This window comes from Pseudopodoces humilis, chromosome 2 (genome assembly GCF_049639895.1).
Source record: "Pseudopodoces humilis isolate 2021_Gansu_Grassland_sample_001 chromosome 2, ASM4963989v1, whole genome shotgun sequence".
Taxonomy (NCBI): Eukaryota; Metazoa; Chordata; class Aves; order Passeriformes; family Paridae; genus Pseudopodoces; species Pseudopodoces humilis.
The window spans coordinates 32,435,150-32,453,547 of NC_142201.1; the positions used below are offsets into that span (position 1 = coordinate 32,435,150).

The 18,398-nt window shown below is 38.6% G+C and overlaps 1 protein-coding gene across 3 annotated transcripts in view; it reads right to left on the reverse strand.

Moving 5' to 3' along the window:
- HERC2 (HECT and RLD domain containing E3 ubiquitin protein ligase 2) overlaps positions 1-16,487 on the reverse strand; it is a 102,395-nt gene extending 85,908 nt beyond the window's left edge. For all 3 annotated transcript variants that reach the window (XM_014248806.2, XM_014248798.2, XM_005516513.3), the window contains exons 1-3: positions 16,411-16,487; positions 15,543-15,659; positions 5,044-5,158 (exon numbers count right to left, since the gene is read on the reverse strand). In XM_014248806.2, coding sequence (XP_014104281.1) covers positions 5,044-5,158; positions 15,543-15,614 — 187 coding nt within the window. In that variant the 5' untranslated portion in view covers positions 15,615-15,659; positions 16,411-16,487. The remainder of the gene's footprint in view (positions 1-5,043; positions 5,159-15,542; positions 15,660-16,410) is intronic.
- Positions 16,488-18,398: the final 1,911 nt, after the last annotated feature.

An 18,398-nucleotide genomic window follows, 5' to 3' on the forward strand; every position in this document is an offset into this window, starting at 1 on the left:
ATATCTTGAGCAAAGCCAGAACAGACCAAAGTAACAAGTAATAAGACAGTTTTCAAAACAATGCCTGCAAAAATAAAGTGCAGTGTGTCAGCATGATTTAACTTAATTTTGTGAACATCATGGTGGGGTCAACAACTGTGTAACATCTCCCTGAAAGACCTTTCTCTTTATTATATTTTAGTTTACAGCCTTATACCTCTACACTGAGGCAGGTAGGCACAGCCAGCAGTCAAAACTAAGCAAATGAAATAACCATACTCAACCAGAAATTAGCTCCCAAATCAAAGCACAGCAGCTTACCATGTGTGCACTATCTTGCACAGCCAGAGCCTAATCTGGTATAAACAGAGGATAAAAAGGAAGCACTAAAAATGGAACTTACATTTCATAATCAATGAAGAAAAAAACCTGACACTGCATAGTCACCTCCACCACCTGTTAGAGTATGGTCTTGTGCTGCTCTGAAATGCCAATGAACTCACGTAGTTGTAAATTCCTCCACAGAGAGAAAGCCTGCAACAGTTTACCTACAGATGTTGCCACTGACAGGGCAAAAAGTCACAAGGTGTGCTTTATACAAGGGCTGTACCTTATAACCACCCTAAACCAACATTTGCTAGTCCCAAATACAGGAAATATTTCAGCTGCAATCCATTTCCCGTCAAAAATCCTTATTTTTTACACACACACACATATAACCTACTACATACACAAAATCAATAGTTATTTGTGAGGGAAAGATACATGCCTTACCATTTGCAAACCATATTTATACAGACTTCTAGGTTAGATGCTAAGATTCTGATCTCCTAACCCTAATCAGGAATAAAGTTTATTTTCTTCCCTGGTATAATTTTTTTATTTTTTAATGCATTAAATTATGTTTTTAATTTACAGTAGAGCATTCTACACTTCTGAAGTCAAACTGTCCAACAGAGTGACTACAGACTTCCCCATCTTGCAGTAAGAGTATGATAGTCCACAGCTGAGCACTGAATTCTTGAGTCACTGGGTGCAGCCCACAGCTGGATCAGGGGAAGCAGAAGAGAAAAGTGGCACATCTCACTTTTAACAAGTTCTCCCTTACACAAAAAAGGAGGCTCAAAGTGGGAGCCAGCCTACACCCCTTACACACTACTACAGGTTGATTTACAACGTGGTCTGAACAGCAGCCACCATAACCAACTCCCACATACTGTTATTCTTGCCACAACTATTTCATATCTGCCAGCCTCTCTGGAACTGCTTGTGGCATTTGGACTTCATTTAACCTGCTTGCAGGTGCAACACTGAATGAGGTTTGTGTATTCAGAGGCACCAGGCTGAGAAAGGTCCAGCTTTCAGGAAAGGGGTAACAGAAGAGGAAGCCCACAGTGTTTACCAAAGGCAGGACAAAGGCATGAAGCTGATGATTTTATATTTTTATCCTGGAACTTAAAACAGTTAATTGAAACAGAATATTCCACCTATGAAGTTTGAGGAATCAAAGATAAATAAGAAATAGCAACGCACAAAAGAAACCTGTATGTCTTAAAGAAACTGGTTTGTCTTAAAGTTTTACAGTAACAGTTCTCTAACTTGAAAATTTAGTAAGAATAATATTATTTAATACCTTTTATTATTTTCAGAACATAGTTTCCCATATACAAGGTATTAATCTAATCCAAATTTCCTGAGGGCAGCCTGATTGTCTTTGAAATACCTGCAATGCTGCAAGTGCACCTGTATTTGGACATCACTTCTGTCACAGCAGTGTCCTCAGATGATACAAACACATTCTTTTGAACACATTTATCAAACACGTTTTTCTTAAAGTGCCATGAATTTAAAACAAAGACATTATTCCTAACCAAACATTCTTGCTAACAGGAGAAAAAAAAATGCACTACTTCTATATTCTTCCTAGAGAGAAAAGGAATGTTTTTTGTTATCAATAGCATGTTCTTCCAGTCTACTGCCACTGCTAATATCCACTGACAGAATGAAGTGCCTCTTCTGAATAGTCCAGTCAGCATCAACAGAAAGCTAGTGACAAAACAGACTTATAGTGGATGGGCTTAAATCAAAACTTCTTAAAAAAGACTGAATAAAAGGGACTATATACAGCAACCCCTCTTACTCATCTCCAGATCAGTAAATTTAGCAGCAAACTCTGAATATTGCCATTAATCTATATTGCTTTTCATGTAAAACCACTGGGTTTTATATAAATCTCATTACTTGTATGTACTTTCCCCTCTCCTCTTGAATTACATTTGTAGATCATTTATGCAAAAAAAAATTAAGTACCAGCTAAACAGATTTAATACTTTAGATTTTTATTTCATGAAACTCAACTTGACCTGCAAGTTCAGAGGTGCAAATCAGCCATCAATTTTTCTGGTTCCATGATTCACTACTGCCTAACAGAATCAAACATACAACCTGATTGACAGTGACCAAAAATAGCTTTGATTAGCCCTTTTTTCCCTCAAAACTCAAGCCTGATAAGCAACATAGCTGTATTTTAGAATCCTGTAGGCCAACACAATAACATTTATGAAGGCTAACTTCACTGAAACACAGTTCATACATTATCCTAAGAGTTAAGAGCCTGAAAAAGCTGCTATTTAAATTCCTCACCTACTACAGTGTTTCAAGAAATATGTATAACATATACCCTCCAGCTGTGGAAAGGAACAGGTGTGATCTGTGCTACACAATACCTACACTTAACTCCTGCAGAAGCAAAGGCAAGTGGAAGGTGGCATTTTAGTTTCTACCTTTGTTACTCACTATCCAATTCTATCTTAATTGGCACTAGAATAAACTAATTTTCCTCAAGAGTGTTTTACCTATGAGGGTAACAGGTAAGGGATCTCCCTGGCTTTATCTCAACCCCCAAAACTTTCCATTTTATTTTTTCCCTCTGTCCTATCGAGGAGGGGCAGCAAGCAAGGAGCTGGAAGGCTGGGCACCTGGCTAAGTCAACCCACCACAATACAGCACTGGAAACAAGCGGCAGTCTGCCTTTACCACCACCACACTATGCACATGCGAAAGCTTTCAAAAGCCTCATCACAGCTTGGACATTTTAGAGTAACATAAAGGCCTCATTTATACAGTCAAGTGTAAGAAACTCTGTATTTTTAAATAACAGTGGTTTACAGTCTTTAACACTTTATACCTTTTTGAACGTTCTAAGAGGTGTACATACATACATCCGGCATTAAAAAAAAAAATTCTCATCATTGTGCAGAGTAAGTGTCCTAAATGAGGTCACAGATGATGGACTTATCACTTCTGGATTTTTATTTTATACTGCTGTCTATACTTTACACCATAACTAACTAAAAATCTCAATTCTCTGCAGCTTCTTAGCTATAAAAATATTGGAACAATTTTCTGTCAAAGACTAGCAAAGGTACAACTCTAAAAACAGTGTGTAAGTACCCAGCACAAAAAAGATCAATTCATCGATTTCATTTACAATGTAGGTATTTACTTTATTATATCCTTCAGTTTTACAGATTTTTGTTATCCTTCTTCTACATGAAAGCACAGTGTGTTGAATGGTTATACCACAACCACCACAACACCTCTATCATGAGCTGTCAGTTAATGGGAAAGCATTTCCTACAATTCCTTTAGGAGGTAATCCTTCCCTTTATTGCATCAAGTTTACAACACCTTTTATTAATATACATGGAACTGGGCAATCCAAAGAACAAAATATTACACTACTTCCACTTATTTCACAAGCAGCTTTGTGGTAGTAGCCTTTCTGATAAGATCAGCTGTATATTCACCCGGTGTCAACAATAATATACCAAAGGGCTAGCAGCACAGGGAAGACAAAAGTTTTCTAACTCTGAAACAGTTAATAATATCATATCATATATAATATGACATATAATAATAAATATAATATATAATATAATATATAATATAATATATCAGGTTAAAATAAACTGATTTTTTCTACAGCATGCAGCCACTAATAACCAACAAAGCTTATACTCTTGATAAGTAATATCAACTATAATTCATTCTTTTCTCATAAATTATTTATTGTATCTTCCTGTAGAAGTTACCTCCTCTAGTCAAAAACACATCCATTCATTCCTCCTATTTTTAGAGGAGGCATACTAGAGGTATGAAAAAATTGTCTACGTGAGTAATTGAGCATTATTGGTTTGAAACATCATTCTACCCCGATCAGTACAATTCAGGAAGTAATAGATGCTAAAATAGCTCCTTGTTACCAAAGACAGTATTTCTACCCATCTCCTCATTTATCTGTAAATCTTACAAATTATTGACAAAACTTATCTGACCATTTGGTGAGTCCACTTCAACCACATCCGGAAACAAATATTTTCCTTTTTAAGTAGTTTAATTTTTTGTTCAGTAAGGAGTCAAAAGAGCACCATTTTTGTGGTGAAGACAAAAAGAAAGCAAGAGCAGAATCACCTCATTCCAGCATTGCCTATCAAAAAACAAAATCCACCCCCACCAAAGTAATTTCTCTACATAGATGTATTACTCTACCATTTGCAGTATTTGCAGAGTGTTAGAACTGCTCTCAAGTACACTGCAAACTTAAAAAAAAAAAACAACAAAAACCATGCACTACATTCTCAGGCAGATTATAGGCAGTTTTAAAGCTGACCTTTCAGCTACTTTCTGAAGATTGTAAACAAAATTAGAAATAGCAGTATCAGCTTTATCCCATTCCTCAGTCTACTTCCTCTAAACAAAGGCTTCAGCTGTAAACACACCAAGCATACCAAACAGAAAGACACTGCCAAGCCTCGGTCATAATAACATGCCTAGTTATAAAGTTAAATTTCAGAGGCTGGAACAGATTTAAGCCTTCTTTTGGAGGCTTGGACATTACTTTTCCATACACTTTAAAGAAATCACTTTCAATTGTATTTAATTCAAAACATTAACACCTGCAAATTGTATAGACAGGTGATTTTGTGACAGTATGGAAGCTGAAGTCCATTTTCATCATCACAATGAAAGTAAAAAAATGAACAAATTAAAAAAAATTCATACCTTTTCTTGGAGGTAGTTCACCACTCTGTATTAATTCTGTTCCAGGATATACAATCTCTCCATCTTTTACCATTTCATTCCACAAGCCACATAGTCCATCTCGTGTAAAAGCAAGCTGTTAAAAATAATACATTATATATAGTTATATTTCTCTCAAGGCAACTCAAGCTAACACTTAAAACACATCTGATTTTATACATCATTCCAGAAGAAAGAAAACACATGTACCATCTCATTGGAAATGAGATTGTGTGTTTGTGTGTATGTGTGTATGACAAGGATTTAAATAATCTTCAGAACCTCTGACTGTCTAGCTATGCTATTTTCAGGTTAAAAGTGCAAAGTGGTAAATTTTAGATAGGTGCAAGTCCAGCAAAATGAACTTCTTTTTTGTGACAAATTCTCATCAGAAGCATGAATCTGATCACCTCAGAACTATTCACCCATTCCAAATAACATTAGCTGGGGTGGGGGCAGGGAAGAGGGAGTGGGGTGTCCTTTTTCTCTTTAGGAAAAGCTATTCAAACAAAGTCAAGCTGCATAAAATCTCAAAACAGAGAAGCACACAGTCCCCTCGCCAACCAGCCACTGAAGAGCTGGGCATCTTAACCAGAATGATGACATCAAGGCACAGATTTGTAAATTAATTCAGCCAGTTCAATCTGGTCCTGCTGTGCAAACCATGTCTCACAACCCTCCCTCTCCTTTCCAACTGCTACAATGCCTCCTTTCCCAGGAAGAGCCAGGTTATGGAATGGATCAAGCCTAAAACCAGCTGCACCCAGAGGGAGAGCAAAGGGCTGCCTCAGCCCAGGTCAGCTCCCAAAACATTTTGTGTTCAAGAGGACAAATACTGGCAACAGAACATAGGCTCTGCTAGCTGGAACCGCTCACAAAAGCACTGGCTGTAACACAAGTCTCCTAATGATTTAGGAATTTGGATCGCCTTTGGAGAATCCCAATGACCAGGATAGCTTCTATTTTACGGATGCTGCTTTTTGCTTTATAAAATGCTGCAAAACAGGTATCTACATCCCAAGTGAACTGCATAATAACCAGGCTGTAATTCACAACTGTATAGCATAAGGGAGGAGGGCAGGACATGAAATTGAAAAATAGAATACTTTCTGCATACCAAAGTGGTGCAGTGGACCACATTACAAAAAAAAAAAAAAAAAAAACAAACAAAAAACCAAAACCTAAAAAAACACCACAAAAATAAATAAAAAACAAAATCAAAAAAACCCGCCACCTGCTCAAGGCTTATTCAGAAGCATCTCTGTGTTACATAACCAGCATTCAAATCCAAAGTGTTCTAGCTGAGAAGTAATACAAAGATGTGGCTTACAACAACTGCCATAAAATATTTACCACTACACAGAAGTCCACTAGTCTCAAGCAAATAGCTCAAAATAAAATACATTGTAATGATTAAAGATTACAGGTTTTAAGAGACACACCAAGCAGCAGGGAAGACATCTGCTGATCCAGCTCATCTCAGTTAACACGAATTAAAAGACAAGTCGCGTGCTTTCACAACACTGTAACACACTAAGTGACCACAGTAATTTCTTGACTTCATATTGCATACTTCAGAAATCCACTCCAACACGTATTAATGATGTCAGTAATTCTTCTTTCAGCATAAAATATGAGTTGACACATTGTACGTGTCTGTCACTATTGCCTGATTGGGGCAGAATCATGCAGCGTGAGCTAGACATTATTCATCTTACCTGTGATCTATCAATTGTACAGCACCAGAAGCAAACTCTGACCATGCTTTACTGAAAGGTAGCCCCTGTTCTTCAGTGTTAAACAGCACAAAGAACTTTTGCAAAGATTTGTGTTTCGCTAAGAGCTTTACATTTGGCTTCATTTTTTAAAAACTGGAATAATCTGAAGTTGCATTTCAACAATGGAAAAAAATCATTTGCCATTAACTGATTTTCTTGATCATTCCCAGTCTATGAATATTTCAACAATAAATAGTGTTCACTTTTTCCTTCTTTAGATGTGGTTGTACACTTTAGTGGGGCACCTAGGGAATTTACTTTTTTTTAGCTTTTTTTCTTGTGTAAAATAGAAAAAAAGCTGTTTTACGATTTTGGTTCATATAGTGGTGATAGATTCTTTTTTTAAACTTTCATGTGTTAAATGCTAACCTATGGTAAAACACAAGCTTGAAAAATAGCTAGTGAGGCAACCCTCCAGATGGGTTGCATAATAAATTATAGTTGTCACAAATTAAAGATCTTTCTCTCTAATAAAGTGTCTTTTTTCACACATTTTACTTTGCATTCTCAGATCACCTCAGCATGGGAAATTATTCTCACAGCCCATAGAATCTAAATGTCTCCAGGCTTTGAAAGCCAGATTCATAATGTAGCACTGTTCTATATCAGAAAACTTATTTATTACTTTTGAAAATATTCATAAAAAGCAGAATCAGGAACTGCTTTCTCCATTTCAACGGCTAATCCTTTTACATGGCACAAAGTTCACTCAACTCTTTAATGCACTAAAAACTGAAAAAGTAAACAAAATTTCTTTGGCCTTGGGTTTGGTTCAAAGTCTTATCAAAGTAATGTTCTTGGTATGTTGCAAAAAGATAGAGGAACCACCAAGACTACAGGTCACAGAGTTCCACCTCCTTCTCCAAATACCATAAGCAGGCTTCAGATAAACAATTTTGCCTACTACTCAGGTTGTAGTTAACATTTTGTCAGCAGTATGTGTCCTGGGGGAAGGGAAAAAGGAGACAAAATTGAAAGTAAAGAAAGACTTGACTGACTTTGAACGGATAATTAAGAAACAGTATTTACAACCAACTCATCTGTCATAACTGAGGGCAACTTAATTTCATCTGGAACAAAATGACTATTAATCTACTCAACATTCAGCAGATATCTAGTATTTGCTATATATACTAGCCAAAAGTGAAAGAAAAATCTGAGTTTTTAAGTGATAAATTATTGAAGCAATTTTATTTTCATGATCTCAAAATTACATAATCATAATAGAAAATTTACAGCTCCCTTAAGAGAAATATTTCTTTTATCCAACAGAAATGGGGAGGAGTGGTTGATACAAAAGAGGGTCGTGCTGACATCCAGAAGAATGGGTTGACAGGAAGCTAAACAAGAAGTGCAAAGTCCTACAGCTGGGGAGGAACAGTCTCAGACATCAGTACAGGTCCAGTGCAAGGCTCAGTGTGAGAGACACGGACAGAAAGGAGAGAGCCCAACAAAGAGCCATGAAAATGATTAGGGGACTGGAACACCCTTTTTATGAGGAAAGGCAGAAAGAAAGGTCTTGGGAGGAAAGCTTATATACATATATACATACATATACATATATATATATATATATATAAAATCTGAAGGGAAGGTGTAAAAAACATGGATCCAGGCTTCTCAGCGATACTCAGTGACAGGACCAGAGGAAGTGGGTATAAACTGAAACACAGAAGCTTCTCTCTGGCCACCAGGAAACACAATTTTGTTGTGAGAGAGCGACCAAGCACTGGCACAAGGTGCTCAGAGAGGTTGTAGATTCCTAGTTCTTGGAGATACTCAGAAGACATTCAAACGTAGACCTGGGCACTGGACTCTAGATGGCCCTGCTTGAACAGGGGAGTTGGACCAGATGACCTCCAGAGGTCCCTTCCAATCTCAAACATTCGTATCCCTGTGAAACTTCCAGCTGAAGACAACACTCATCTGTGTAGTAGAAAAGTCAAGTGTCTGCTTTAACTGCTCAATCCTGCATTTTTTTGTTCCTAGAGTATTTTACAATTTTCTTCTTTTGCTGCCACCAGTACCTCTCGCATTCAGCCATACATAAAGAGTCTATCAACACATCTCAGTGTTCAAACTGGACAACTAAAACTTTCTTCAGAACAAATCTGAAAATATTTCTCTGGTTTCTTCTTTCAAAAAAAAAAAAAAAAAAAGGTACTTCTTCCACTAAGTTATTTGAAGAATGCTCACAAGGCAATTGGTGGTACAGTGTAAGAGAAGAAAAAACACACTTGGTGTCTTCATTATCCCTGACATATGGAGGTTTCAAACAAGAGAAGCTACCTGTGTTTTGTAAAGTCTCTCTCACTAGATTGCTTGATTCATATGAACATCTTTCCCTCTAATAATTTAGTAACTTAATTTGTAAATTTCTAAAGGGATGAACTTAAATTCAGTAGGTTAACAAATTAAAAATAGTGAAGTTTTCACTGAACTTTTGCAACTGACAACAGTACTAAGGATGTCCCCTCTGTAAATTTCCCCCTCATGGCCCTGCTTGCCCCACCACTTCAACACTTCCTTCCAAAGACCAGGACAACAGCAGCTCTACACTCCATTACTACTATCCACTGCCTTGAAACTTTGGCCCATGTTATCAATCCTTCTACTCACCCCCCATGTCAAAAATCTCCCTTGTCCTTTCTTTCCCATGGCATCTACTGACCTCTTCTCAATCCCCATCTCCTACGCATCTCACCTTCAGAAACCCAAAGCCTCTTCCATCATTTGTCACACTTTCTCATCCCCAAACCAGGTCTTGATCCCTGCACTTGAAAGCCATGTATCTCAACAAATCCATACTTCCCACGCAGACCTAAGGCTCAGCCCTGCTCACTTATCCCAAACTAAAAATGTGAGGGCCTAAGGAGACTCTAAAGTGAACTTCTACCGTAAACTGGGCTGCCCCCACTCTTATCTTTTGTTAATCTTATCTCTGCATTAGGACTGTAATTTATTCTGTCTGGTACAACATCTGATTAAGTCCAAGGGGTATCTAGTTTGGTTGCTGACATACGCTGCTGCCAACCTCCAACAGGGCTGGCAGTGAAATTCCCGTCCATCCCCATCAACTCTAGACGATGAGACACTGGCGTTAACATTTCCTTCCATTTCAAGAAAATTAAATCTTGCAACCATAACCGGGTAAGCTCCTGAGAATTCTCAAAGCACTGCTACAATTTTGCTTTCAGTAAGTTATTTTAAGAATAATCAGCAGCTCTGATTTTGTTTCGAAGTCAACTGTTTTAATTGGGCAAACGCTATGTAGTACATTAGATTATGTTCTCAATGTGGTTTCATAAACTTCCTTGCAGAAAGCATAGAAGCCTTCATAAAAGTTAACCTGAACTCAAGAAAAACAAAGCCAGGAAAACAAAATAAAACAGAAGGATGAGGATTGACTCAGGTAGGATTCCTGATTATATAATTGCACTGGAAATTTAAGAAAATTACTTCATAACCACAGAACATCAATATGGATTTAAAATATAAGCTACTTAAATAATCTTCACCTCAGAATTGCCAAGGGTAGTGGAGACTCTGTTCATCTATTCAGTTATTTTTGTATTAGCCACTGGCTGTATTTTAAAGACTACATGAAAAACCTTTTCTTGTTGGAAAAATATTTAAGCAAAAAACATTTTCAGTCCAAGTAGTAGTGAAGAAAATCACAGAACAGTAAGTCCTTTCCTAAGTCTCTTTTTTTGTTTTTGCTTTTATGAATCCATTCAATTTGTGTTTCCTTTTTCATTGTTGTCTTAGTATTTTGTCCTAGCTTCCTTCCTTCCCTGCTGAACGAAGCATGCCCTGAAACCACAGTTGCTTATCACACCTATGCAGAGCACAGTGCAACATCACTAGACCTAAACACAGTGCTCAAAAGCTCAGAGAGCAAGAAGTTCAGCAGCCCCACATTGCTTCAACAGATTTGGGGTTCAACTAGAAATGTTCCCATAATAGCAGGGTCCTGGTATTCTACTTGCTGGAAAAGTTAATAGTCACACACAAAGAAAAATTATGCAATTCCCTCAATTCTAGAAACTATCTTTATGCATTTAAAGAATAGGTCTGTCTGAGCACAAGTATTTCAACCTATGTGTTAAATCTAATTTCTCTAACCTATCACACCACATATAGTGTTTGTCCCTCCATCTGGAAATTACTTACTTCAGAGACACAGCATTACTTCATTTTTAAAATAACTTTTAAATACTGCTAATGCAAAGTTCACTTCCTTTAAATACAAAGGAATCCCCATTTGCAGTTTGCTGTAAGAACTTCCAAAAAAGCCCTTCATTTTTTTGATCAGAAAACCAAAATAAAGATTAACAGGAAAGTAACAAAATTGAGAAGGCAACTTTCACCAACTTCTCAGTTTTAGTAGCCAAGGCATCATTTCTTTACATAATCTCACAAGACTCCAATCTAAATGTTAGAAGAGTGGAATTTTCAAGAAAAACAAAATGACAAATGTAACTCTGAAGGAAGGGTAAGAAAATTTCTAAACAATGCAACTCTTAAAGGTTGCTATTTCATTTTAAAAACTCAATTTCATCTCTGTGGCAAAAGATAATGACAGAAATAGTCTGCCAACTATGAACTCAATGAAAACTGATGGAAATGCTTCATATTCCTCTTACAGACAGCTCTTGAACCTTGACTGTTTGCCTAAAGTTTTTCTCCACAGTACAGGAAAATGAAAGTTTTTCCCTCTAACTCTTCCTGCTACTAAGCACAACAGTTCTCCACAGGATCCAGAATAAGCAGCCTAATTAAACTCCATTTGAACACACACATGCATCCCATTAGCTCACAGCAATTCTAGTTTTTAGTTATTCATCCATCACTAATTAAAGGTCTCTGCATAAGATTCTAATTTAGTTGTACAGTACATCTATTTAATCAGAATTATTTTAAGCACAGTTTGATTCTGCAAACTGGGTACCCAGGTTTAAGTAAATAATTTCAATCCTCCCTTTTTATAATAAAGGATGTCTTCCTTAGGAACTGTCACCGAAACACAATCTCCCATTACACACAGTGTTTGCTATAAACATAATGGTTTCCACTGGTAACAGTCATCAATAGGTAGGTGTTTTCAATGTATTAATTCAAATCTAAATAAGTAACTTAGAAATTGAAATAATACACTAACTTTACAAGCAACTGTATTAAGAATGACACATGAAAAAGTGGGCTGCACTAAAATCTACCTATTTTATAGCTTCATAGGACTATTTTATTAATGGTGATGTTATTCACATCCTATTGACACATGTCATAGGAGAACATACTACATATATATTGTATATTGACATTCCCATATTCAGCTGAACTACCCTGATTTTTCACCTGCTGTAACAGTTTGTTTTTTCAGATAAGATAGAGTATCTTATTTTGCTCCATCAGGAAATTCAGATTTTTTTAAGTAAAATAAATATTTCAGAGCACTTCAAAATTACACTAGTAGCCGTAAATCATACAAATAATTTATAAGTTTGTAAAAAAGACAAGTTGCAAAATTTGGACCTTTGTAGAGCACTTCGGCTTCCTAAAATAGTATTGTTCAGTTTCAGAAAAATTAATGTAAGCAATAAACATTGTGAACATAAAGTTCCATTAATATTTCACACCATGTCAGGTAATCTTGCAGGCCAGAGGCTCACTGCTACTACAAAAGCACTCATGCCTTTGATATTCACTTAAGAACAGTAATAGCATACTACATCACACTGCCTTTGTCTCACAGCAGTAACATCCCAAAACTGAGTAAGAACATTTAAATTTGGCCTGGACAGCAGCGGCAACAGTGACGCACACAGGTGATTAAACACAAGCCATGCTACAATCCACATGTCATTCTCTTCTTATTGTATTAATACCACAATACTTATTAATGCAAATAATACTAGAGTATTGTGCATTACATTATTCATGCAATATCTTCTTGAGCTAAAATAAAAAAAGAATATGATAATTTTCAGAGATATTTCATTGGCTTAATCTACAATAACTGCCAGTTATTAAGTCTAAAGAACAAACTCTCTGATAACAGTGACAAAAGAAAAAGTAAAAAAAAGTACTTTGGAGACTACTAGGACACCAAATGAAACCCTTTTTACTTCCTAGCTACACACCCCAAATTTTGCAGCAGCAGAATTTATTTTAAAAATTAATCAGTCTCTGTGTGTCTCCTAAGGTAATTTCTCAGAATAATTCTTTTTCATCACCTACTCATTCGTGGACTGGTGCATACTGAGAAGTTAAAAATGTAGCTACAAAGTGAAGAGTTCCATGGTCCAATTCCAAAACAATCTGTAGTCATCTAAATCCCTTTACATAAATTTAGTATATCTTCTTCAACCCTCTCATACTACTGTGTTCACCGTTTCAATTCCTGCTGTCAGCCTCTTGAACACCAATAGGGTTCTTCTACAGCTGAGACAGTAAAAACATGCACATTAAGAAATCTACATATTCAGTACACATAGAACTTAAAGGATTAAGACACAGGATTTACACCTATTAAAAAAATAACCACACGCAGCTAGGTCATGCTAGTCAACCAGTAGCTAAAACAATCATTCAGGTAATAGAAAAATTCCCCAGAGCCCACAACCCCTTTCCTTTACAGAAGGCATCTGCCATTTAATACATTAAAAGATGCTATGCAAGATTCACATGCTCATTTTTTCAAAATACTGAACACAGGCATCCAATTAAGAGTTCTGTGATAAGGACCTGGGTAATACCAAAAACAGGTAACCTAGTAAGAAAATTATATTATACCCAGGAGGCCTGGCTTGTCTTCAGATTCCAGAGAACTGATGTTTGTGTCCAGCAGATCACAAATGATTACTGTTCTCTTATTTCATTATTCTCATTATTTTGACTACAGCTTGATGGGAAGAAGAAAAAAAAAAAAAAAGAGTACTCTGGCAATTAGAGTCTAACTTGCTATTACTCATTAAGAATTCCTGTAAGTAAGACCATTTATTCATAGAAATATGGTGCAAATTAAGATTTTTGTTATTAAAAGGAATTCTTATAACACAAAAACTAAACTACAGTCTCATAAATCACAAATATTTCACTTCATTTATACACACAACTGAAAATAACCCTTAAAACTTTGGATGACAACTGAAACCCTCCTGTCAAAATTTTAAGTAAAGAGGAAAAAAAGGGATGTAGAAAAAAGGCACTACAAAAAAGGAAAAATCTATAAATCACATGAACAGTCACATTTCTCACCCCATATAATACAGAAGGAAAAGAAAAGGCAATGCATAGTCAGCAGGTGTTACAAACAAAGGCTGCCACTTTTTCAGGTAATTTTTTCTGCATTCAACAATCACTGAAGCAATACACTTGTGATCTAAAAGCCACCCTTCTGGAAGCTAAAAAAAACTTCTGTATTTCTTGATACTCTTATCTCCAAAATGTTGTATAGCATCTTTATTTACTACACTAGAGAAAACATCTGACTTTAGACGGAAACTTTTACTTTGGTAGGAACAAAAGATGAAAATAGAATTAATCTAGACAAATCACGAGCAAGCCCTGTCATTTCATAGCATTTACATTCAAGACCTACTAAATAATGGAACCTCTTAGGCTATATCTGTCACTTCTGATTCCAATTTATCTTGTTTGATGTAAAATACTGGAGAAAGGCTGATTTTGAATCACAACTGCATGGGGAAAAAACCCTTGTCTAACCGTAAGAACTCAACTCAAGCATGTAGACTATCAGCAGGTAATCTGGGATAAAGTCACAAAGACGGAATTTTTAAGAGTTTTTCAGCAGCACTATTATTAACAGGAACAAAAGAATAACAATAATTTCTGGCTGGCCCATCCCAGAAAGAACTTCACAGTTTTGAGCTGAAACTTGGAAAGGTTATTCAAAGTAGGGGATCGATATGCAACATCTGGGTAATGGAAGGCAAAGACGCAAGGACTTAATCTAGTTACTCATTTCATCTAAAACAAACATAACTGACCCAAACTATTCTATTTCTCTGTATTTTCCACTTAATCGTAAAACCTGGATGGGGAAAATATGTCAGCATCCTCCTACTCCTCATATCACGCAACTTAGCTAAATGAAGAAATCTTCTAAGACTAAAGAAAACTTTCACCAAATACTGGCATATTTTAATGAAGACCACTTCCATTTCAACCCCATACCTCTGACAAAAATTTAACTCCCTTCAAAAAGAACAAAACTTAAAGGAACCTTCTACCCACAATGCAAACAACTACAGCGGAATCTAATTTGAATTCTTCAAATAATAAATTACATTTCCATCACCTTTCACTTCAATTCTCCTGTGCATTAAAACTGCTAGCTCATATGCAGGCAAGACATTTAGCAACAGCCCAAATAAGAATTTATAGTTCTAGCAGAAATGCCAAATACTCTGCTAGGGGTTCTGACACTCAGAAAAGATAACATACACATGTAGCCCAGCTTGCTTCAAAGCAGAAGGGACTGGACTGAAAATGCAGATCCATTTGCAGCTCAAAATAACTTAGTGTTTCTTCAAAACCACTTATAAATCAGCATACTTAGGAAAACCTATACACTATCTCAAGAGCTGCAGTGTTCCACTTGTCAAGCTTTTTGGACTAAAAGCATCTTTGACCAGCACCTGAAAGGTCACAATGCATTATGACCATCAAACTTCTTACCTGCAGGTCTGTCTTCAACCATTTGGAGTCAAACCTTGCTTGAGCAGACAGACAAAAAGAATCAGAAGACATGTTTCCTTCTTCAGCCTTCTCTCCAGGCTGGCTGAGCAGCCCAACCTGCCACAGAATGAGCGGAGGAAAAAATAAATAAATAAATAAGAGACAATCTAGCACATGAAGTAAACCACACAAGGTTATTTTTGTTCAGACTAGGACGGCTTCCACTTGATCTTTAAAAAGATGTCCATGAAGAAGGACCTCCCTCGTTAACATCCCCGGAATTTGCACGGGAGGAGGAACACGCATTAGGAATACTACCTGAACCTAGGAAAAAAGCCTCCACATCCCTCCCCTATCACACCAGTGGGAAAGAAGCCTCCCTTCTGCTGCACTGAGCCACACCAAAGGCCTTACCGCTGCCCCTCAGCCCCGTAAGTGGTGCATGAAATAAATAATTGATCGCAGATTACGCAAGCCGCAGGCCAACATAAAGCGATTATCAGGGTCACCCGCACCCCCTCCTCCCGGCGGCCGCCGAGGCCGGGGGCTCCCCCTCTCCCGGGAGCATCCCACCCCCGCGCTCACGTCCCGCTGTCACCGCCCCTGAGGGCCGCCAGCCGCGGCTCCCACCCGCCCCGGCCAGCCCGGGGACAGGGCGGGGGCGCGGGGAGCGGGGCGGGCGGCGGAGGCAGAGCCCCGCCCGGGCAGGGGTCGCTGCCCCTGCCCTGCCTCCCCCTCCCGCGGGGCTCCCGGGACGGGGAGCGGAGGCCGCGCTCCCCCCGCCGCCTGCCCGCCCACCACGGCGCTCCCGCCCCTGCCTCCCCGCTCCCCCAGAGCCCGACGGGGCTGTCGGGGCTCCCACGCTCACCGGGCAGCCGCGGCAGCGACGGCGGCGGCTCCTGGTCTCGCTGCACCGCCGCCCGCTCGGCCCCGGGTAATCCTCGCCCCTCCTTCCCTCGCCCGCCCACCCCCCACCCCTCCGCCGGCGGAGCCGCTCGCCGATCCCTCCCTCGCTCCTCCGCTACTGGAGACGGGGAAAGTTCGGCCCCCCGTGCGCCAGCGGAGCTCTCTGCCAATCGGGAGAGCGGAGGGAGGCGGGACATCCTGTCCCGCAGCCGGGCGGGGAGCGGCGGGCAGGCGGGCGGAGCTGCGCCGGTAGTAACGGAGACCAGAGCATCCTTACAGCCGGGATGCAGAGATTAAATAAAAATAAAATTTAAAAAGGGTTGTTTAAGTCATTGAGGAGCCATCTTCAAACTGTACTGTTGATTTCTAAAATAAAGTGGCTTTTAAGTGTTTCAGACGAGAAAGGTTAGCAACGCGTAGCTCGGAGACGAACAGAATCAGAGTGGGTAACGTTGGAAGGGACCACACTGGGGAGTCCAGTCCAGCCTCCCTGCTCCAGCTGGGTCATCCTAGAGCACGCGGCACAGGGTTTTTGTGTGTCTCTCTGGAGACATTCAGAACCCACTTTGCTGTGCTCCTGTGTAACCTGCTCTAAGTGACCCTGCGTTGGCAGAGGTGTCAGACTGGATGACCTCCAAAGTCTTTGCCAACCCTAATAATACTGTTACTCTGATTCTGTGTCCTGATGCTTCCTGGATATCTCCAATGAGGGGGACTCCACAAGCCCTCCACACAGTCTGTTCCAGTGTAAGGTCATCCACATAACAGAGAAACTCATATTCCTGTGCATCAGTTTCTACCCGTTGCTGGTCTTGTAAGTAAAGACTGACGCAAAGAGGGCATCAGTAACTCTGAATTTTCTGCATCTTCTGTAACCAGGGAAGGAACAGAGGCTGGGAACAGTAAAGTGGTGCCACTACACATGAAAGAATAAGGATGCTGGGGAATAAAGCGTGAACTTGCTAATGGCAGAAAGTAACAGGAGTCTGGAGGCAAACGTTGACTGATCGCTCTGAGGCAAATAATAATCCTTCAGCATAAGTTTGTTAGGGATGTATATTAGTAGTTTGAAAATCAAATTAACCAAAAAAGTTTCTCACAATACTTAGACTCCTGTTCCCTGGCAGCTAAGAAATTAGGAATGTAGAGCAAGACTTGGCAGATGGGACTATTATTGGCTTTGGCCAACATGAAGCCACAGACTGAATGTCAATGAAATGCTAACAGAACTGAGACCATTTGCTGGCATTTAGGCAAAGATACACAACATTTAGTTGTTATTATGTAAGAAGCATTGTAATAAAACAGGGGATTTGATTCTCCAGGCTTCATTTTCAAAGTAAAAAATGCAACCATGACCTAACTGGTTAGCCTGTCATTTATCACAGACTTCTCTTGGATCAAGATACAGTAGGCACTTGAAATAAAATACTCTACAAAATTTCTGAAATGCCTCAAAAATTATATGAAAATATAGAAATACTCAATTCCCTAAAGTTACTCATAAAAATTTCAAAATAGGAGCTTTCATAACCAAAAGTAGTTTCCTTTTAAAATCCTTCTCTAATGCCTCCATGTTAGTGCACCAGGATTGGAAATACTTTACTGTTGTATTACCTGGCAGACTGTAAATGTAAGAAAGTAGTCATTTTGATAGAATCCAGAATGGGATAAAAACTGCTTTGATATGTAAAGATTAAGGACAAACAAATAAAGCAGATGTCGTCATGGGAGTCTAAGATAGGTCACCCAGCCAGGATGGCAACACTGATTAATTATTCTTTAAGGAACTAAGGGATACATCTAAATCAACCACCCTTGTCCTTATGTGGCACTTCAATTTGCCAGATGTTAACTGGGAATACCACACAGCTGGTATACAAAAAGGTCCAGAAGATTCCTAAAACACCCAGACAATAACTTCTTGATACAGGTATTAAGGCAGCTAAC